We start from the raw sequence: 22,615 nt of genomic DNA, 5'->3' as shown, positions 1-22,615 counted from the left end.
AGGATGGCAGATATTTTTCTCTTCCACCACATGTTGCAAAATCTGGATATTTCAGTATCAAAGCCTTTTTCAGAATTTCAACTAATTTGACTTGGCACATTGAAACCAACTAATGCTTTGATGCTTGAATGATATGTAGACTTAGGCTTTCTTTGATTTAATTAAAAAATATATAAAATTCAAGTATAGAAGGGCTTCAGAACTTGACATAGCAGTAGATTTTGATGCAAAGCGCCTTAAAGGGCTCACTTATAAGTAATAAAGAAGAAAGAAACTATATAAAGACAAACTTTAGGGACCATTTTGCTGGACTTGACTGGCAATCCATTAGAAACTTAATAAAATTGACTTTATGTGATATTTGGTGATGTATTCAAGCATATAGCTGTTAAAGGTAATTCTCAGTAAGTTTTTACATTTGATAGAAGATACACGTATATGTAAATATAATTTTAAATTTATAGCCGGGTCCCCCATGGACAGTATTTTTCCTGTAAAGACTCTTTTCCGTTTTTATATCCGTAAAAACGACAGAGTGAGAGAGCTTTCTGAATAACCTATCTATGCTGTCCAGCCTCCAGTTTACGTCACACGTTGCGCGGCGCAGGGAAGTCCGTCACCACCGCTGACTGTTGGACCTGCAGAAGCTTTTGAGGTTCTGATCGTTTCCATTTTTATTTGGGTTCAAATCCAGACTCTCGGTGACGCTCCCTGAGACATATATCGACAAATAAACACCGTGTGGATTTTAGTAGTCTTTACACAAACCCGGAAATCGTTGATTAAAACGAAAGTTAAGGGTCGACATGAGTGTGGAGGCGTACGGGCCGAGCTCCCAGACCCTCACCTTCCTGGACACCGAGGAAACGGAGTTGCTCGGAGCAGACACCCAGGGCTCCGAGTTCGACTTCACCGACTTCACGCTTCCCAGCCAGACGCAAACTCAAGGCCAGACCCAGAGCCAACTGGACAGTCAGGTTCGAAGCTTTGCATTTCACAGGAAGGCGCGACTTACTGACGTTAGCGGCAGTTAGCTAGCTTACCAAGGCTCTCTGCTAGCCCGCTATTATTGGTTCGAGCCTTAGTTAGCTTCTAGTTAGCTAGATTAGCACCTTAGCAACACTGTCAACTAAACTCCCAAAGTAACGCCAGTTGTCTTGGCATGTTTATTTTGAGCTGTTTGAAGCAAACCAAAACTCACGGATAAATCTTATACGATCAAAGACAGTATTTATGAACACTGACCGTCAGCCAAGCTGTAGTAAAAGTGGCTTACACGCTCTGTGTGTCTCAGCCGTTTACTGCTAATCGTTAGCATTGAGTTTGTTTGGTAAAGATTGGCCTGTGCTACAGGTAAACGGTCCAGATGAGGGTCTTCACAACGGTGGAGTTGATGACTCCGTGGCCAAAACCAGCCAGCTGTTGGGCGAACTCAACTTTGAGGAGGATGAGGAAGACACTTACTACACCAAAGACCTACCTGTGCACGCTTGCAGGTACTGTTACAGGAACCACACCATGCTAACATACCACATGAACATGCCCAGAGGAAGTGATTATATAACTTCATTATATTTCTTACTTCTGCTCTAACTTTTACACAGTATTTTAGTAACTACTTATTTTGTCATTATGCTTGATTTTACACTATACACACATCACTATCCTCACTGATAACCACAGCAGCTTTCAAAGCTTTGTGATCAGTGCACAACTAAGGCTTTCACTTGTCAATAAAGAGACTAAACATACAAACCAGCCGTATAAGTAGTTTACAAATTGAAATAGCAAGTAATTTAGTGGCTCCCAATATGTTTAAAAACTGACATGTTTTGTCTAAATTGTTATTTTGTATGTTACATTATGCATACAGAAAATAAGTTCGAGAAATGTTTGAAATCAAGCTTAAATACCCAGACAAAACCGCTCTTAAAGTTCATTGAAGGAAAATTCAAGCTGGTTATTGAGAAACTTATCATTTTTAAACGTTAAAGGGTTGTGTATGTTAAAATGGAGCATTAGCTAATGAAATACTATTGTGTGTTGTCCTGCCTGTGATCAACTCAAGTATTCTTACTAAGTACTGTCGTATCTGAAATGCCTTTACAGCTACTGTGGTATACATGACCCAGCGTGTGTGGTGTATTGTAATACCAGCAAGAAGTGGTTCTGTAACGGTCGTGGCAACACATCTGGAAGGTTTGTAGTCTCATCTTATAACCTCAAATATATTAATTTCAACAAAGGCCAACCATTGAACTGTAACAATAACATTGGCACAGTTTACATTAAATATTGTCAGTTTGTCAGTCAACTTTGGGCTCTCAGATGTTGTTGAATGTATATGTTAAAGGATCTGTGTGGTAGTGTTTACACTATTCAAGTCTACCACCAGTGGACATTATCAAGAACCATCAGGAAATTAATTTCAACCCTAGTTAGTTCACAATTGCGAACTGATCCAATAATCCTGTTTTTGTCCTGTGTCTCTGTATGGTGTACAATCAATAATCAATACAACATTCAGTGGCTTTGAGTTTTCTGTTGTTTCTCCTCCACTTTCTGACTTGCAGCCACATTGTGAACCACATGGTGAGAGCCAAGTGCAAAGAGGTGACGCTGCATAAGGATGGGCCACTGGGTGAAACAGTGCTGGAGTGTTACAATTGTGGCTGCCGCAACGTCTTCCTCCTGGGCTTTATCCCAGCTAAAGCTGATTCTGTGGTGGTGCTGCTGTGCAGGTAAGTGGCAGGAGGCGTGTCTTTGTACACTGGTGAGCCATTGTTTAACAGTGGCCTACAATTCTTCACATTCTTTCAACTCTTTCCTTAAAGATGGCATTGAACATTTCTGACTCTACATAGGCAGATGGTTGTCATGGGTCCTCAGGCTCTGTACGCAGACTTGCAATCTCTCAATTGTGACCAGCTGATGAAAGTTTAGATTAAAAAAAAAATATTTAGCAGTGATGGATCACAATTTAAACCAGTTTCTGAGAGCAAAACATTGGCAAAAACCTTTATGATAGCTTTTCTAAAAATAGTTTCAAGATAAAGTTTCTCATTAGATAACCCACCTAGTATGATTAACTGACAGGTGTTCTAAAAACTTGGTGGTAATTAAAAAAAAATATATACATTCTGAGCAGATAAGTGTTAGAGTTGGAAAAACAACTTCTCAGTGCTATGACATGTCCTGTACTGCTGTCTGGGGAGCTACCTCTAACGTACACCAACCTTTCTGAACCTGGTCTATCCATCTAGGCAGCCCTGTGCAAGCCAGAGTAGCTTGAAGGACATCAACTGGGACAGCTCGCAGTGGCAACCGCTGATCCAGGACCGCTGTTTTCTGTCCTGGCTGGTGAAGATCCCATCGGAGCAGGAGCAACTTCGGGCACGTCAGATCACTGCCCAGCAGATCAATAAGCTGGAAGAACTCTGGAAGGTATACATGATGGCCTCTTAGGTGTTCTTAGGGATTAGATGTTCAGAACTCTCTTTAAAACATTAAGTGGCTGTCAAAGCTTTATAGTTGTAACTAACAGTGGCTTATAAGGATGTCTCCTCATCTAGTTTTAAAGGCGATTAGAGTGAGAGTATTTGATAAAATGTCATAGTTGGAATAGTTGTTCTGACTTTGTCTTTTGTCCGTAAAGGATAATCCTACTGCTACCTTGGAAGACCTGGAGAAACCTGGCGTGGACGAGGAGCCCCAGCATGTGCTGCTGCGCTATGAGGATGCTTACCAGTACCAAAACATTTTTGGCCCCTTGGTCAAACTGGAGGCCGACTACGACAAGAAGCTTAAAGAGTCACAGGTACCTGAGCAGCGATTGTACAGTGGAGAGTTAAGGATACTTGGAGACTAGTTGTGCTGTTGTTGGAACCCACAGAGTTCCATTAATGTCATGATTGTATGATATTATCTGTGCCAAATCACCTGTTGTAGTTTATGTTATATTTTGATTTCCCTTTTCTAGACCCAAGACAATATAACAGTCAGGTGGGACCTTGGGCTGAACAAAAAGCGGATTGCCTATTTCACACTGCCTAAGACAGATTCAGGTGGTAATACTCTGATTTCCTTCCAGTGGTTCTGTGTCGCACACCTAGCCCTCCCCATCTCCCTTCAGTCCTCAGTATTGCATGCAGCTTCCTCCATTCCCACATCTGTTGGTGGAATTTGTGTTTGGTTTTGTTGTTGCGTGTGTCTTTTTTTTTTTTTTGGTTTTTTTTTTTTTTTGTTTTTTTTTTTGTTTCAGCAATTTATTTCATAGGTAACTTTCAGCATAAACACACCCATAACTTGAGTTGTTTTCGTCTATCCCAGACATGCGGCTGATGCAAGGTGACGAGATCTGCCTGCGGTACAAGGGAGACCTGGCACCCCTGTGGAAGGGCATTGGCCATGTCATCAAAGTCCCTGACAGTATCCTTAAGACTGTTGGCAGTTGCATTATATACTCTTTAACGTAGCTTACCCCAGACCACCTCCATTGCCACCCATCACTACCACTTACCTGCCAGAAATAATGTGAAGCTAAGCCTGATTTCCTTAACAGCTTCTGTTTAAAGACTATGGGGATGAAATTGCAATTGAGTTGCGGAGCAGTGTTGGAGCACCTGTGGAGATTCCACACAACTTCCAGGTGGACTTTGTTTGGAAATCTACTTCTTTTGACAGGTATGCTGAAATTTCATTGTCCTAAATTCCAAAAAGAGCATTTGTTTGTACTGTTCACAGCATTATTTTATCTAAGAAGATGTGAAGTGATTTTTGGTTTATCTACTTTGGTAAAAGCAGCGGTTTCCTTCAGTGTACAGATATGATATAGTGACTCACCTTTGTGTATACATTGCTGCAGGATGCAGAGTGCCCTGAAAACCTTTGCTGTTGATGAGACCTCTGTGTCTGGCTACATTTACCACAAACTTCTGGGCCACGAGGTTGAGGATGTCACTATCAAGTGCCAGCTGCCAAAGCGCTTCACTGCCCAAGGCCTGCCGGACCTCAATCACTCACAGGTCAGACTTGAATACAGAGTATCCTGTGATTCCTGTTATCTATCCATTATCTTCCGCTTATCCAAAGTTGGTTCACGGAGGCAACAGGTCCACCAGGGAAACAAATAGCTTATTTTCTATTGTGTATATCTGCTTGTGACCTCCACTGATTTAAAAATAAATAAATGAAATCAAATAAAAAGTAATTCCATTTGTTAAAGGTGCCAAAAATGATCTCTTTTGTACCTTTTTTTAACTTTAAAAGAAGTGTTTTTCCCAGTCGGGCTGAATAATTTTGTGTGTGTGTGCTTAGGTGTATGCTGTGAAGACGGTGCTGCAGAGGCCTCTGAGTCTCATCCAGGGTCCTCCTGGAACTGGGAAGACTGTCACATCTGCTACAATTGTGTATCACTTGTCCAGACAGGGCAATGGGTGAGGCAAATATGTGTTATGAAGTTTTTTAAGTTAGTATCCTTACAATGTCAGAACTGATGTTATTCTGCCTTTATAACCAGTTTCTTGAGGCACCATTCCTGTTCTTATTCTCTCTATGGTGCATGTGTGCTGTAGACCAGTTCTGGTGTGTGCTCCCAGTAATATTGCTGTGGACCAGTTGACTGAGAAGATAGACAAGACCGGCCTGAAAGTTGTCAGGCTGTGTGCTAAGAGCCGGGAGGCCATCGAGTCACCAGTGTCTTTTCTGGCACTCCATAACCAGATCAGCAACATGGACAGGTCAGTGGAATAGAGAAAATTAGTGCTAAAGCAGCCAATTCATTGTCTTTGTTCATTAACCAGCTTTACAGCTAGGATTTAGCAAATAGGAATCATACTTAGCCTTTAGATTCTTTTCTATTCTTGCTGTGGGACTTTGAGAATCCATGAGTTTCCATACTTTTACTGGGAACAGGTGACTATTTAGAGTCCCTGCATGTCAGGTTTGATGTGAGATGTAAACATGTACTTTTGGGATTTTCATTAAGCAAGAAACATGGATGCCAAATGGAACTGAATCTCCGATTGAATTAATGTGTTTTAGACGTCACAGTTATGTGGGAATTAGTCGAGGTAATCTGTTGCATCTGGTCTCCACAGCATGCCCGAGCTTCAGAAACTACAGCAGCTGAAGGATGAGACCGGAGAGCTGTCGTCTGCTGATGAGAAACGTTACAGGGCTTTGAAGCGCACTGCTGAGAGGGAGCTGCTTATGGTGAGCAAGTCAAGAGGATTTTCACTTTATATTATACTGGTGATATGCTGATCAATATTTATTTGCTTCTCATCCATTAAAAAAATAGCAGATCATGATAACTTAGGTGTCCCATCAAACGGTCACTGGGGCAACTAAGCAGCTTTAATGTGAAGCAAAGTGCTTCATGTAGTTTTTACACAAAATCTGGATATTAGATATAACCCGGATGAGTTGTATGTTAAAACATGAATGTTCAAATGATTTGAACTGGACATTGTGTAGACTTTACCGTATCAGCTCTCCAGCTCCAAGACGAGGTAATGTCTTAAGACTGTTGTGAATTGAATGTTCGGGTAACAGGAGAGCTTGTGGCAAATGTTTGCTCTCTCTTGTTTGCGTGTGTAATTGTAATGCTTATTGACATTGACGACATCTAAAACAAAGTCGTTGGCCTTGTCCACCATCTGTGTGCTTTAAGAAAAACCGATCTCTGCTTTATTTTTTTTGCATCGTATCCTTCCTCCTGTTCCCTCAACCTCCTCTTCTCAGGGGCAACTATGGAATATTACCACTGTTGAATACATATGTGATCAAGCAGCTGCAGACAATGTCCTGCTTTCATGTGTGTAAATGACATTATAACCTCGGTGTGTAAATGACAGCAGTGCTCTACAACGTCAGCAGGCTGAGTTGATAAAACACAAGTAAACAGTAAAAGAAAAAATCAATATTGTATCGTTTTATTTTACACTTTAAACATCTATTAGATGGGACCTTTTTATTCCTCTGCTTGTGACAGCCCTTAAAACGAAAAATGATCTTCTTTATTGTCTAGAACGCTGATGTGATTTGCTGCACCTGTGTTGGGGCTGGAGATCCCCGTCTGGCCAAGATGCAGTTCCGCTCCATCCTGATTGATGAGAGCACCCAGGCCACTGAGCCCGAGTGTATGGTGCCCGTGGTGTTGGGAGCCAAACAGGTACCAGAATACACACATACAACCTAAAGAGACATCTATTCTTCGTCCTTACAGCTGGTCAAAGGCAAACCGATCTAATATGTCAACTGCTCATGTTTTTACTGCAAAGAGAGAGATATGACTCCTGCTATCATGTGTAATAGTTTGTAATTATTGCATCAAGAAGAATATAAACTTCTTGCATCTTTCATTAAACTATCTCGATTATCACATTCTTTTTTTTTTCTCCCAGCTCATTCTTGTTGGTGACCACTGCCAGCTGGGTCCTGTTGTGATGTGTAAGAAAGCAGCTAAAGCAGGTCTCTCTCAGTCCCTGTTTGAACGATTGGTGGTTCTGGGAATCCGGCCAATCCGCCTGCAGGTCCAGTACCGCATGCACCCGGCTCTCAGTGCCTTCCCTTCCAACATCTTCTACGAGGGCTCCCTACAGAATGGTGTCACTGCAGGTTTGTCAAATATTTCTGTCACTACTAAAGGACTACAAAAGCCTTTTTCGTGTTGCCTGTACATCAGCAGTTTAACCATCCAGACAAAAACATAATGAGATATTTTTTTTCCCCAGCTGATCGCATCAAGAAGGGCTTCGACTTCCAGTGGCCTCAGCCAGATAAGCCCATGTTCTTTTATGTGACGCAGGGCCAGGAGGAAATCGCCAGCTCTGGAACCTCATACCTTAACAGGTAACATCACACATTTTCTTGAGTTGCTTTGAGTAATTTAAAACAACAGTATAAATAATGAGCTATGAATACTTTGAATGGGAAAGCGATAACTTGGAGGTGCTCTCCAACAGCCGTCACTGTTGCACACTCAAATAGATGCATCGTGTAAAAACATAGGCAGAAAAGCATTCCTTTAAGCCTATAAGCCTTTAAAGCTTTTTTCCTTATGACATCCCTAACAAACCAGTGTAAATTTATTTGCAGCTGCTTATCGCATTGTTAAGCAGTGCAGGCTTTAACTGATGCTTATGTTTTAAGGACGGAGGCAGCCAACGTGGAGAAAATCACCACCAGGTTGCTGAAGGCAGGAGCCAAACCTGATCAGATCGGCATCATCACTCCTTACGAGGGTCAGCGCTCCTACCTGGTGCAGTACATGCAGTTCAGCGGCTCCCTGCACACCAAACTCTATCAGGTACAAACACACCTGATCATACTCGGGAATAAGATTTACCCATTCTATGCAGTACAGTACAGTCAAACGTTCTGGGTAGTTGAATAATTTCAGGCTTCGGCAGATCTCAGGTTTACATGTCATATCTTGCTCTGTGATAACCAAGAAAATGACTTTTTCTGCTCTGACAATGCAATCTTTCCTTGTGTTGTCACGTCTTAGCAAGTGGAAATTGCCAGCGTGGATGCTTTCCAGGGCAGAGAGAAGGACTTTATCATCCTGTCTTGCGTCCGTGCCAACGAGCACCAGGGCATCGGCTTCCTGAATGACCCACGTCGTCTCAACGTGGCGCTGACCAGAGCCAAGTAAAGACCTCCGGATAGTTCAAAGAATCAGCATAGAGTCGTCCACTGTCAGCTTGTTTATTTATGATAAACCCTTTAGAGTTCCTTGTAGAACCTTGCAAATCAGATGCTTCTTAGAGCTGCACTTAGCCAAATTGAGACAGATTTTCAGCGTCAGTTTCTCCAGTGTGATTGAATCAACACTGCGACACTCTTCCACCACCGATCTGAATTTGTGTGTGTTTTGTGTGGAAAGATATGGTGTGATCATTGTGGGGAACCCCAAAGCCCTCTCCAAGCAGCCGCTGTGGAACAACCTGCTGAATAACTACAAGGAGCAGAAGGTCCTTGTGGAGGGACCCCTCAACAACCTGAGAGAGAGCCTCATGCAGTTCAGCAAGCCCCGCAAACTGGTCAACACCATCAACCCCGTGAGTAGGACCACGTGCACGTACAGTACCTCGGGTTGATGGATCACTGATGACATCGTCGTCCTGATCGAATTGTTACTGATTAATCAGCATCAGATTATACACGTAACGCTGAAGCATTTGATCCTTACAGTTGAGACATCTGTTTATGGTCTCTGTTAGAGGGAATAAAAATTATGTTTCCCCCGACGCCATCCTCTCAAATATCAGTTTACCAGTTTTATATTTTATTCAATATCTAAAGAGAACTTAACTTTTGGCTTTAATTATATAAATTATAGAAAGGTTTTCTTATTAACAGATTTTTTTAAGACTAAATAATTAATTGAGGAAATGTTTTGATCACCCTTAATCTCTGAAGGATGAAGACATTCTAAATGGTTGCTGTTGTTTTTCAGGGGGGGCGTTTTATGAGCACTGCCATGTACGATGCCCGTGAGGCTCTCATCCCTGGCTCTGCCTATGACCGCAGCAGTACTGGTATTTATTTACTACGTCTAATGTTTTTGTTTTATTAAATTTTTTTTGTTCTCAGTGGATGTATTTACCGCGTCTTGTTTTAAAATTTCCTTTCAGCTGGACGTCCCTCCAACATGTACTTTCAAACACACGACCAGATCGGGATGATCGGGGCAGGGCCTGGTCACATGGCTGCCATGAATATCCCTATACCCTTCAACCTGGTGATGCCTCCAATGCCTCCACCCAGCTACTTGGGCCAGACCAACGGCCCTGCTGCAGGTACTGTAACTCAAACCACAGGATAACTGGTTTGTTTTGGTAAAAGGGATGAGGTGGGTGAAGATGATCTAATGACTAAAGTCAGTTAAAAAACATCATTTGATTTTCTGTTGGTAGTTAGTTATCAATCAGGTTTACGGTATATAGTTGTGATTGCATTCTCTTTTGCTGTTTGCACATGAAGGCCGTGGTGCTATGAAGGGTAAGCCTGGGCGCAGTGGGCGGCAGAGGATGCGCGGCTCTGCAAACCAGGGTACCAGTCAGGGTAACGGACCGAACAGCCAGGTCAGCCAGGACGGTGCCTCCCAGTCATTTTCTCAGGGGCCACTGACACAGGGTTACATCTCCATGAGCCAGCCCTCTCAGATGAGCCAGCCTGGCCTCTCCCAGCCAGAGTTATCCCAGGTAACACAGTATCTCATAAACAGAGGAGATGCATCAAAGAGTTTTTATGTAGACATAGCATTGTATGGTGTGCCTGTTGAGCTAAATCATGGGACTGTATTATTTGCAATCAATGTATAAGTTTAAATTCAGCAATTATAATTGTGATATGTTATCAAGTGGTTTTGCATTAGAAGATTGAAGAGAATCGGCACACTCATAAAAGCTGGAGGAATCTCCCAGTGTCTAAGGATGTGTCTTTCGTTATGTTCTCCAGGACAGTTACCTGGGCGATGAGTTCAAGTCCCAGATCGATGTGGCTTTGTCCCAGGACTCAACTTACCAGGGTGAACGTGCCTACCAGCATGGCGGGGTGACCGGACTGTCACAGTACTAAAGTGTAAGTACAGTAAATGTATTGTAGCACATTTGTGAGATTTACTCTGTTTCAGTGTCCAGGTATTGCATGTTGGATAATAAATCCTGTAGTTCACTTAATCCCATTGAATGGAAAGGAAAGTCACTCAGACAGCTGTTAACTTTTCCCAATAAAAGCGCTGATATTTTGGAAGAACTTATACCAATTCTTTTTCAAACAACACGGAAACATCAGAGGGTTTTAAACCCCGTTTTGTGTCTTCCAGGTTGCCTGAAGAAGGGAGCTAGGCTTGAGCTGAGCTTAGTTCATCAGCTTTTTAATCTGGGAAATAATAAAAACATAAAATGGATACCTGTTTTCCTCTGCTACATCCGAAGCACCATGTGAAAGCGACGGGATAGCGAAACCAAACCAATGACCAACGAGAGAAATATGATGGTAGAAGAAGAAGAAGAAAGCACTAACAGCTGGGCAAGGAGATGGAAAGGGAGGCCGCGTGAACAAGCGAGAGGCAGGAACCGATGCCCGTGCGTAGTGATGGAGGGAAGTCGAGAAGATGGCGGCGTCTGGTCGGGCTGCTGAGGGAAACAGTGGAGAGATAAACTTTCTCTCATGAGAATCCAAAAGCGATTCACCCCCAACAAAATGATCCAGCCAACACCATTACACGTACAGCCTCTGGGGAAAACCAGCGAAGCTGTTACAGTGGAGGATCAAAGCTTTTCAATAGAATTTGTAGAATTCATTCTTCAAACTTGGACAGAAATGGTTGCAGAAAGCTTTTTAAACATGCAGCACAAAAAAAGAATCCCCATGCTGGATATTGGTTGTCTATCAGCCTGTATAATGTCCCAGACTTTTTCAGATTAGGCTTATAATGGGAAGAAAATCTTCTACTGGGCCCAAACACCTCGGCAGCCTCTGAAGGAAGCAGGAGTCGACGCACTCTCTCGGCGAGGAAATAATAACACTGGTTTCTGTGCTTGAGTCTGATATTGAAATACCTTTCATTTGCCTTGAGCACTGGCTCATTCACAAGGTCTTTAATGGGGTGGTTTCGACCGCACGTCAGCCGTGGAATGGCGCGTGGATGTCGGACTGTTTTTTTTTTTTTTTTTTTAAAGGCATGAGACGCGAGTCCCACCGATGTCGTGATCGTCATGGGACAGTTTTTCTTCTCTGAAGTACCTTTCTTATCACAGAGCACAAAATTGCTTATAAAGTCAGTGAAACTATCAAACATGACCAGCATTGAATATTCAGCTCAGTGTCATGTGATGTTTCAGCAAAGGCTTTTTTTCGTATGGTAATCTTTTGAAAGCAGGGGTTGTTGACGTATCGCTGTACTTCATGACCAGATGTTTTGTTTATTTCTGTTATTTTCTTTTCTTTTTTTTAAACAACATTCTGTACTCTCAGATTGGCAAATGCTTAGATGCTTCGTAATGAAGGATTCCTCATGGGATAGTGAACTTACCACGCCCATCAAACGAATCCCTGCTTGAGGTGAAAGACGTTAAACAAGGGGGGGAGATGATAGTAGATGAGGCTCACAGGCAGTCGTGGCAATCAATCCACCAAAAACAAGAAAAGGAAGGTGGCTGAGAAAGGGAAGGAAACAAGTTCAACTCATTGCCACAGTCAAAAATTCAAAGCAAAAAGTGAGGCTTTTGGACTTTCCAGTCCAACTCCAGACGGGAGTCGTCTTTGTTAAAACCAGTCTTACGACACAGGGAATAATCACATCAGCCAAGGCAGCCAGGCAAATGGCCATATTGCTGAAATGTAGAAGAGATGAAGTGAAAGATAACTGGGTTGAAAAATGAACCCTGTAAAATGTACAATCTTGAAAGACCTTTGTTTCATGTGTGAATTATAATGCAGTGGAAACGCCATCAGCACTGATCGGACAGTGGCGAGGAGATGAAATGAAACTCGAATGAATGAGAAACCAGAATCAGTGCCTATAACCGGTCAACCTTCACAAGAACAGCTGCAGCACAAGCATGAATGTAGTTAAAACCAGACTACCAGCATATAAAAACCTTCCAGGCAGCAGAGGGCTCAACAAGCCTACCAAAAAAAGGACTTTTTTTTTTTTTATATATATATGGTAAAAAAGAATCGGGCCAGGTAATGAGTTTAGTGAATTTACCAGCTGGATTGTGTTGAGGACGGGCTGATGACAATAAGCCACCTTCCTTCTCTGTGGAGCAAAAACAGGCTGGTAGAATTTATTTTACCTTCAGTGGACGTTTGATTTGTGCGAAGCTGTTTTGCCCGCTTTATGTATTTTTAGTAGTTCCTCTTTTTCGATATATATCTATATGATGCTAAACCTTCCTGGAGAACTCTGTGCACCAGAACCCCGAGTTGATCTATACTTTGCTTTCGTCAAATGATCTACTGCTGTGTGCATTGTTAATGATGTTCAGTTGGGTGTTATTTGGCCATTTTGTGTAGTTTTACTAAATTCTGTCTTTTGTAGCAACTTGCTGATCACAGGAACGAGGCGTAAGCGGTTCCCTCTCTTCATTAAGACTTTTGTACCTTCCTCAAACTCTCCGAGGGATTGTAGTTTTGTAAGTCTTGTAGGAGACCTTTTCTGAACACAGTAAGAATGTAGACCACAGTTGTTTCTCACCTGCTTTCCATTTCTACAGACATGTGACAATCATGTTTCAGGTAGATGCCGACTTGTTTGTTTTGTTGACATTGTGCGAATCTTATTTGTGCTGTGTTTTAACATATCAACCCGCTTCACTGACATGTTAATAGCTTTAAAAAGACAACTGCTGCCCTGATATTGTATTGCTTTGTTTTTGGGTTGGTTTTTTTTTTTTCCTCCCCATCTTCTGAGCCACAATCAATTTCATTGTTCAGTGATCATTGAAGAAGTGATTCAGCTGTTTCGTTGTTAAACGTTTGCATCCAAACTGTTGATTCTCTCATTAGGCAGAGATGAAACTGATGGATTAGACACATCAATGTGATGTAAATACACATTTGAAGTGACGAGTCTTATTTGCAGTGACGTTTCATCACAAGATGGTGGTTCCCTTGTTAAACTGAATCAATAAAGGTTGTCAATTTGAGCCATTTTTAAATGGTAAGAAATTTATTTGCTCGTGCGACACACATCAGCTATTATACAGAAATAAAACTTTTATGTACATGATGGTACAGTTCTCATGATGACGCAGACTCTGCTTTTTTCTTTTTAGTCTGTTTCTTCATCAGTTTCTTTTTCAGTTGACCTTGTTTCTGCCTCTGAATGTTCTCCTGGATTTTCTGTTTAAACTTCTTCTTCTGGCTCCTTATTTTCTCCAGCTCGGCCTTCCTCTTGGCCTCCAGTTCTGGATCCTGAAAGAGCAGCAGGGTCACAAATCAGTGATAGGTCAGTTGGAAGTCTTCATTAGCTAAATCTCTTGCCAAATGCAGGACAGGTAACATTTCAGTTTAGAAGCCTTATATATTTTTTTTTTTATCCCCACACAGGCCACAAAGTTTGATATAATAGATCAATACAGTCATGATCAGTTTCAATCTAAGTTTGCTTTTATAAAAAATTACCTTTTCTCAGGTCACAAATCAAGTGTAATGCTACATTTGATGGCAGAGTTTCAAAGTCTTAAGCAAAAAAGCAAAATGCTTTTCAATGCATTTATCATTCACTTACGAACGCTTGTACGTGCATCTGACTATGAAGACTTCTGCACTCTATATACAGCGTGCAACACTTTGTTCTGTACAATCACACACCCATTATCATAAAGGGGACAAGGTAGCCTCGACATAAGGAGATGAGACTCACACCACTAACGCTATTCGCTGTTCCACGACCTTGCGTGAAGTATGCAATTGTTTGCAAGCCTGTGTCGTTAAAACTTAAAGCAATGAAGCAAATGAGGAGGCAACTGTGTTTTAGAGCATCAAATGTGCAGAGGTTTAAAATGACATTTTAAGATCAAACTTCCCATTTCTGTGATGCATTAAAGGCAGCATTGCCATACTTTTAGACCAACAATTGAGCTGACTGAGGCTCTGCCCTGAGGCTGCTGAAGACCTGCTGATGACCTTGTGAGTGTGAGAACGAGACCAACGCTCATTTGAACGTCGAAATCCACGCAAACACTTGGATCAAGTCAACAGCAATGTGCTTCCTTGCTGTGCAGAGGCTCTTTTTCAGACAATTAATTGGAATTAAATAATTGGAACTGAATACAGTCCTCATTTTCACAACAATGAGGCTGAAATACAAATTTGCATTAGAAACTTGAATATGTATGATAGTAGGCCACAGAATGGAAGCTGTAAAATGATGCTTCACTCAGCCTGACTTGTGTGCACACATGAAACAAAACTTTGCCTAAAAGCCATGGCTTTGATTCAGAGCATGGGGCAGATAAATGTCTCCACCGTTTAAAAAGAAGTGCACTTGCCTTCCCCTCCAGGATCAGCTGTTTCCTCTTGTTGATCTCCTTTTTCTCATCAAAATCTGTTGACTCGAGCCTCTGAAACAGAGTTTGCAGTCAAAGCACAAATCAATTTACTAACATGACCCTTAGTCATGGTTCTCATTTTTACACCTTCAGTCACTGTAAAACAAGGAAGAAGTGGTTTTACTTTAGGACATTTTCACCTGATGTCATATCACAAGTGGAGATAATAAATAAATGTAAAGGAGAAACTTCCGTACTATTTCACACTCCCGCCGGGTCACATTGACCTGCGTCAGAATCTTCAAGACTTCTTTCTCCGCCGCAGGATATTCCTTCAGCTTGATTTCTGCAGAAACACAACAGGACAGTTAGTGAAATTAAAGGTGTTAAAACAAACAAATCTGACCTGAGGAGGACACTGCTGGAGCTTAAGAGCACTTTAGTTCAAAGACAAGCTGAGGGTGTTAGCAGCCGTGCCACGAGGAGATGGTGTAGCTGTCCATGCATCTGACCTCATACACTGTTGTCCTTTTTAAACATTGTAATAAAGGCGAAATGTAGAGTATCGAGGCCACTAGAACTAAAGAAGCCCCTGATGTGACTTACTTGTCTGTTCTTCAATAGAATGAACCAGGTGGATGTCGTACTGTGTCACCAGAGTTATGGACACTCCATTCCTCCCTGCGGAAGAAGTAAAATACAGTCATTCATGAGCTGTATCAGATTCAGCTTAATTGCCCACAAGGAATTTGTTTCCAGTCATTAAGTTACTCAAGCAGTACAGTCTTCACACAGACAAAGGATCAAATACAAGCAACTTAAAGACTATAGAAGACAGTCAGCACTAGGACTGGAGCGATACACTAATCTCACGATATGATACACAGCATTCAGCCAACGATTCGATATGATTTAATACACATCATTTTCTGAAAGATTTTAAAGGGACAGTGTGATTTGACATGAATCGTGGCTGATTGGACTGGTGGTCCGTCCTTTGAACCGGAAGGACACCACCGCCAGACAAACAGAAACAAACAAACAACCATGTCTTCAGCGTACGCAGACTCATGTTTATGTTGTGAATATTACATCATCAACCTGCTTGTTTTACTTGCTAAACACCATATACACAAATCCAAATTCTCTAACACAAACCATCTTTTTTCATTTTTGAGAAGAAGCTCAAGCAATACATTACAACAATCCTACATTCTATAAACAGAAAAGCCATCAAAACCACTGAGCTATGCACTTTATATAACATTTTGGCATTCTTTTGTACTGTGTTAATGTTCTGTGTTTTCACAGAACATTAACAATTATAACATCTGACTTTTCAATAAAGTTTGCTAAAATAAAAAATTGATACTCGTGGCTGAAAAAAAAAAAAAAAAAAAATCGATACTTTATCAGGAAACAAAATATTGATATATATACCGCAGTATTTATAAAATCCCTCAGCCCTAGTCAGCACACCGTTTTTTATATGTATTTAAAAAAAAAAAAACTATAGGATCAGTTTTAAGGTTTCTGATATTGACTCTATAGCTGAAGGTTAACAGCACCTGCTCTGGCTGTTCGCCCAACTCTGTGGATGTAGATCTTGGGAAGGCCTGGCGTGTTGTGGTTAATGACGACCTGGACTGTTGGGATATCCAAACCCCTAACGGTCAGAACAAACAGAAAACGTCAGAACAAGACTGCTTTTTAAAAAAATAAATAAAAGATTTATGCAGTTCTGGTGAGAAACATGGCAGCTCCTCAGGATCACCGACCTGGCAGCTACATCTGTTGCAATCAGGATCCTATAGACGCTGGCCTTGAACTTCGCAAGGTTGGCAAATCGCTGTTTCTGGAGAGTAAGAAGAGTGGTGGTTTAGTCCGAGGGCTCACACTATTTTTTATCTCCTTTAAGCTCAGCTCGTCTGTCTTTGGTTTTTTTTAATGAGACAAATACAGAACAACTCCTACATTTTCAGTAGATTAAAAATAACTGATCACACTTGGATGCGGTTTCTCAGCTTCAAGCAGACTGCGTTTCAAGCTGCCCGATTAAGTTTGTCAGCTGCATTGCTGTTTGGACAAATCTCACCTGTTTCATCATGGAGTGCAGAGAAATTGTTGGAAAGTTAAATTCCCGCAGCATCATGGTGAGAATCTGGCAATTCCTTAAAAATGAAACATTTACAGAACAATAAATGCACTTGCAAAAGTAAATGACTTACATAAACTAAATATACACTGTAAACAAACACTGCAGACTTTGGTTTTAATTGCTAGAACACTCTAAACATGTGTGGCATTTGGATCGCTCTTTGGCTTTCTCACTTGCACGTGTTGGTAAAGATGATGATGGACCAGTCGTGATGCTGGTCAGTGAACGTCTGGATCAGGTGGACCAGGTAAGCATCCTTCACCTTCTCTGGGGTAAGGATGTACCTCTGGTCCAGCTCCTCCACCGTACGTGTCCTGAGAACAATGGCGTGAAAAAACAGAAAAATAGATTCACATCAGGCTGTGAGAAGATTAAATGTTAGTCCCACCACTGCAAGGATGTAGACCAACAAATTTCAGCTTGTGAAGTGAGAGTGGAAATCTGCTCGTGTGTGTCTGTGCAGCAGTTATGTTAAGCAGGAGAAGAATAAAACTGAGGCTCCTGACAGTAACTGAACATACACAGCTCCTGATCTCTGCTTTGGTGAAAGAAAGCTTTTCTGCTCAACTTTTACATCTGCTGTCACTCATTCATGCCCATTTATATACACATATGTTTTATGCATTCGTTATTTGCACTACATTTGTTAGTGAAGAAATGCACTTCAACTGCTCCTACGGCTGGTGTTCCTTTTTAAAAGGTAACAGAGAGGATCGAAGGCAAAGAATCTAAGTAAATACAGTAAGGACTGCCCTCACCACCTCTACTAATGATTTGGACAGCGGCATGCTGCAGGTTACTTACTCTGATGTGCTTTCCCAGAAGAAAGGTTTGTTCATGGCAATGGTCTTCAGCTCCTGCAAGGTGTCAGTCAGTGTGGCACTGAACAGCAGCGTCTGGCGTTTGGCTGGTAGGATCCCCAGAATCACCTCCAGGTCTTTGGTGAAGTCGGTGCAGCCCTGCTCCAGCAGCCGATCTGCCTCATCCAATATCTGACACACACACAAAAAGAGGATTTCACAAACCGGCAGTCATAGAAAAAAATATCACTAATAATTCTAATACTGATTTAGAATAGAAATATTTTTCTTTTACTTTATCTGAAAAAAGCAAAAAAATTACAATTTCTTTGAGATTTTTTATGAATGTTTTACATTTCCAAGTGTGTTCCGCTATTAAATAAAAGAATCTACAAAATGTAGGTTAATAGTATGTTAATTTGTTAAATATAATTCAATTTAAGTATTGAATATTTTAGTCAGGATCCCGTTATTGGATCAGGCTGCTCAGGGGACAGCTATGTTAACGTTTAAGGGGTCCTTACAGAGTCAGTGTTGTTTTTAGCCATGTTTGTACTGACCCAGCTGCTGAAAAAGTTTCAGAGTTTCAAAAGTTTCAGCAGTAGTGAAAACTTCAACGGTGTCCTCTTATTCTCTTACACATGGACATGGGTGAAGCGTTCTCAGCACAGTGGTGTCGCCACCTCAGAGTAGCGTTAATGAATGGCGTGTCTTATCTACATTTTATTTTACTACTTAAAATCCCTGAATGAACATCCACCAAAAGTGGTGAAAACATATTTTCTGTCAACATAAGAATCCAATTCTGAATGTTACATATAGAAAGTCCAACGTCAAATTGATCTTCCTTGGAATCTGAATGGCAGACTGCTGGTTTCACAGACCAAGGAAACCACTAATGTTTTATATCTTGTGCCTAAAAGGAGCTTCATTGTGTCAGAGTTTAGTCTGCAGACAGTTGCTTCCCTGTCAGCAATAAATAACAAACTTATTCACTCAATTTAAGTCTGAACGTAACCAAACAGATTATTAATTTCATGATGTTTCCAGAACTCACCAGGAACTGGATTTTGCTCATGCTGAAAGTGTCGGAGCTGCGGATGTGATCAGCAAGTCGACCCGGCGTTGCAACCACCACATGAGGTTGTCTGGAAAGCTCCATGGCCTGGCTCACCATGTCTGCCAACAACACCACAGAGGAGAGACAGCATACAGAATCAACACAAGTAGGTGGTTTATGGTACCTGGGAACAATGTTTACTAATAGTTTAGGATAACCAAAAGAACCAGCTATGTATGATCATGTTCACCCAAAGACAAATGATACAGTCTCTGACTTTTTAAGTGATTTCTGTAACAGAAAAATTTCTGACTCCATATACTTTGCCAAACATGTTCAATACTAATGTCAAACAACCAACAGAAGAAAACTATTTTACTTTTTCTGCAAACAGGATGTGTATAGTAAGTGCAGCCTCACTACTAGATCTAGGTTTTAAAAAGAACGAGATGCAGGATTCAAGAGAAAATCTTTCACCGTGCAGTCGTTCCACCAGCGCAACCAACTGTGTGGATGAGGTGCATAATTACCCATTCCACCGACGATAATGCAGTCTTTCAGACCCAGAGGCTTCCCCAGAACTCTGAACTGCTCTGCGATCTGATAGGCCAGCTCCCTGCATGACATTAGATTTACAACATTTGAGAGCGTTGGAAATATGGGAAAGAAACTTAGGTGCTTTAAACCCAGTTATCACATTTTAAGCATCTCCTTCGTTAAAAGCATTCGTAAAAACGGATTAATCTGTAATTCGAATGTGGAATTTTGCCTAAGCTGAAATAACAACATACTCTAAAGTATAATCATGAGTCGTGTCATCACCATAATTCATGGATTTGGAAACTCGACTTTAATTTCCATGAATATCTACAAAAGAATTGGTTGATTGTGTCGAGTGATTTCATACAAACAGTTTGAAGAAAATGTGTGTCTGCGTCAGCTAACCTGGTGGGAGTAAGCACCAGGCAGAAGATGCCATATGGGTCCTCTGACAGTTTCTGCAGCACCGGCAACACAAACGCTGCTGTCTTCCCACTTCCGGTTTTGGCACAGCCCATACAGTCCCGACCTGCGTGGGGGGAAAAAAGACACCTCCTTAACCTTAACGAAATTCTGGTTTACAGTCATACATGCACACAAAGTTAGATCTTAACACCTACTGTATATTTTCTTATCTTAAACTTGACTTTGATACTTGGTGCTTGTTGTACTAGTATTTTACTCGTTGTAAACCTCTAAAAAGAAAAAATGGCGAACACTGCGAAAACAAACGCCTGGTTTCAGACTCCTGAATCACAATTTAACCAGAAACATTAACTGGATTTCCCATTAGCTGTAAGCCATCTGCCGAAATCAGTGACGTATGCCACGTCCCTGTTGTTCATTCTTTTGTTTACCTCTGATTATAATCGCAGCCAGTAAAATTATACTAACAGTAAATATGAACTGCATAACTTATCGTGACTGCTGCTTCAAATACACTCATTATGTTAAAGGCATACAGCCAGGTGATATGTTTTCAAGTCAAAAGCAGTCACAAAGTCTGTCTCACCTTCGAGGATGGCTGGCAAGCATTTTTCCTGGACAGGAGTGGGTTTGTTGATCCCCAGCTGTTTACATTGTTTAACCAGCCAGTCTGACAGGCCAAGCGACGAGAAGTCACCCATTTCCAACTGAACCCCTCTTCCGAAGCTTAAAGAGACTTACTGTGAACGTGATAATCACTAAAATGCTCTTATTTGAACGTAGAGGGACATTTCCTCGTGGTGATCCAAGGTCGCTTTATGATGACGTCATCACATTACACGTAATACGTGCAGACAGTCTAAATGTCGCCCTCTGCTGGCCAAATTGAGGTATCGTTATTGCCTTTTTAACAAAGCAGCAGGGGGCATTAGTGCTCTATTTGCAGATTTATAGGAAAACGTAATACACGCAAGATCAGTCCAATACGGGTTCTACTTTTCACATAAAAAAGACAGATGTCACAGTTTAGTTGCCAGAAATTTAATATATGAACTTATAAGCAAGCACAAAGAACTCGTATTTGAGAATAATATAGAATAAATAAATATATTAATCAGATATTAAAGTGCCGGCATTAGACGAATGAAACGTTACGCTACTGGTACTGACCATTACTCCAAATTAAAATGTTCTATCATTAATTTGAAGGACACATCTTATAATGGAATATTTTGATGTTGTAATGGGTCGATTGTTTGTGTACTATCCACTACTGTTAAATCTCACAAAATTGTTGATCAGTAACAGTCTAAAAGTATTGCTCTGCTTCTCAGTGTTGGAATCACAGAAAATACTGAAAATTAGATCAGCATTAAACACTTTTGGGTAAAAAAAACTTCTTTAACTTTTGGTGTTATTCGAGATTAGAAGTTAGCCAGTTCTCACCTTTACCAGAGAATTACTGGTATATTTCACAAAAATATGTTTTTTTTAAATTGTGATGGAAATAAGGACAGCCCTTAAAAACGTATGATTAATTGTTTTTTTTTACCTGCAAAATCCCATATATTTATGACTGAAAACAGTCAGTGTGTTAATTAGATTTTACTTTGAGCAGTTTTAACATGGCACACTCTGTACTCTTACGTTTACATTTTCTTGGAGAATTATCATGAAGAGCCTGATAAGGAGAGGCAGACAAGGAGACAGAAAATATTGCACATGAGAAAAAGGACATAAATCTTGTAGTTGATGCAGGAATAAGTGACCAAGGTTTAAAGCACTGCTTCCTAAGTTAAGAGAGAAGGAGAAATATCAATACTGATCCTCTCTGGTACACAGCCTGCCTTCTTATATAAAGACTTTTTTATTGCAGTAAAAAGCAATTTTAAAAGTCTTTGTTTTCATGGGTTTTCAATTAGTCTTGCCTCTAGCCACACAAACAGCAAACAAAACACAATGTGAGGATCAGAATCTGGAAAAATCATACGTTTATTTCATAGCTGCATCCATGTGTAAGTTAAAACATTTTCTCTCCATATTGTTTTTCCGGCATATTCATAACTTCTAAAGAAATGAGGGCTGTATCACACACAAATTCCGATTTTCATTATTTATCTCGAGAGGTTTTTTTAAGTGCTTGAGCAGATTTTGAACCAGTGAACCTAGAGAAGAATCGACAGTACGAAAATGCACTTGCTCTTGTGGATCTAGTGTCTGATATTTTCCACAGATCTATTCTAAAGTTGACCCCTCAGCCTGATTATAGGAGCTGTGGGTTTCTACTTTACTGATGACCACACCACACTTTCTCTGAAATGTGTATCCCATGTTTCCTGTACTGTCATTAACATGGCAATATGAGCATATTTTTATGTGTACAGATAATTTGGATGCCAGGATCGTCTGTGAGGGGATTCTTTGGCACCCTCTGGTCTCAGTGTGGTTTAGTGACGTGTACAGCTTTGGACAGCTGTGAGTTAAGCATCACAGAATCTGAGTAATGCAAAGCTCCCACATAATCCTTATTGGTCCCACTCAGAGATGGATCTTTCTTTTTTTTTTTTTAGAGTTCTCCTCATCAACTTCAAATTCCTGAGCCCTGAGTTTTGAGTCCTTG

At 41.0% G+C, this 22,615-nt stretch overlaps 2 protein-coding genes across 4 annotated transcripts; one reads left to right on the top strand and one right to left on the bottom strand.

The window, feature by feature from the left end:
* The first annotated feature begins 584 nt into the window (after nt 1-584).
* Nucleotides 585-13,664, top strand: upf1 (UPF1 RNA helicase and ATPase). Of its 3 annotated transcripts, none has more exons than XM_072389224.1 (24): nt 585-977; nt 1,354-1,496; nt 2,110-2,199; nt 2,574-2,741; nt 3,264-3,444; nt 3,656-3,817; nt 3,980-4,064; nt 4,330-4,428; nt 4,575-4,683; nt 4,865-5,024; nt 5,317-5,435; nt 5,574-5,738; nt 6,099-6,213; nt 7,031-7,174; nt 7,407-7,620; nt 7,737-7,854; nt 8,155-8,311; nt 8,513-8,655; nt 8,891-9,065; nt 9,464-9,545; nt 9,642-9,806; nt 9,991-10,211; nt 10,468-10,590; nt 10,835-13,664. In XM_072389224.1, the coding sequence occupies exons 1-23, from the start codon at nt 807-809 to the stop codon at nt 10,585-10,587; spliced, it is 3,306 nt and encodes a 1,101-aa protein (XP_072245325.1). In that variant the 5' UTR covers nt 585-806; the 3' UTR covers nt 10,588-10,590; nt 10,835-13,664. The 3 variants fall into 3 exon arrangements, with proteins under 3 accessions (XP_072245325.1, XP_072245324.1, XP_072245323.1); XM_072389223.1 differs by having other exon boundaries at nt 3,980-4,067; nt 10,947-13,664; XM_072389222.1 differs by having other exon boundaries at nt 3,980-4,067.
* ddx49 (DEAD (Asp-Glu-Ala-Asp) box polypeptide 49) lies at nt 13,397-20,799 on the bottom strand. Its single transcript, XM_072389225.1, has 13 exons — nt 20,582-20,799; nt 19,975-20,098; nt 19,560-19,645; nt 19,027-19,148; nt 17,974-18,161; nt 17,343-17,483; nt 17,107-17,182; nt 16,790-16,866; nt 16,580-16,677; nt 15,618-15,692; nt 15,269-15,357; nt 15,012-15,083; nt 13,397-13,932 (listed from the first exon to the last, which is right to left on the bottom strand). The coding sequence occupies exons 1-13, from the start codon at nt 20,694-20,696 to the stop codon at nt 13,759-13,761; spliced, it is 1,437 nt and encodes a 478-aa protein (XP_072245326.1). The 5' UTR covers nt 20,697-20,799; the 3' UTR covers nt 13,397-13,758.
* Between the last annotated feature and the right edge of the window lie 1,816 nt (nt 20,800-22,615).

The sequence above is a fragment of the Leuresthes tenuis genome, unplaced genomic scaffold (assembly GCF_036924035.1).
Source record: "Leuresthes tenuis unplaced genomic scaffold, fLeuTen1.0.hap1 SCAF_7, whole genome shotgun sequence".
Classification (NCBI taxonomy): domain Eukaryota; kingdom Metazoa; phylum Chordata; class Actinopteri; order Atheriniformes; family Atherinopsidae; genus Leuresthes; species Leuresthes tenuis.
Note: the sequence above shows the minus strand (reverse complement) of the source record. Positions and strands in the feature narration are given on the sequence as shown.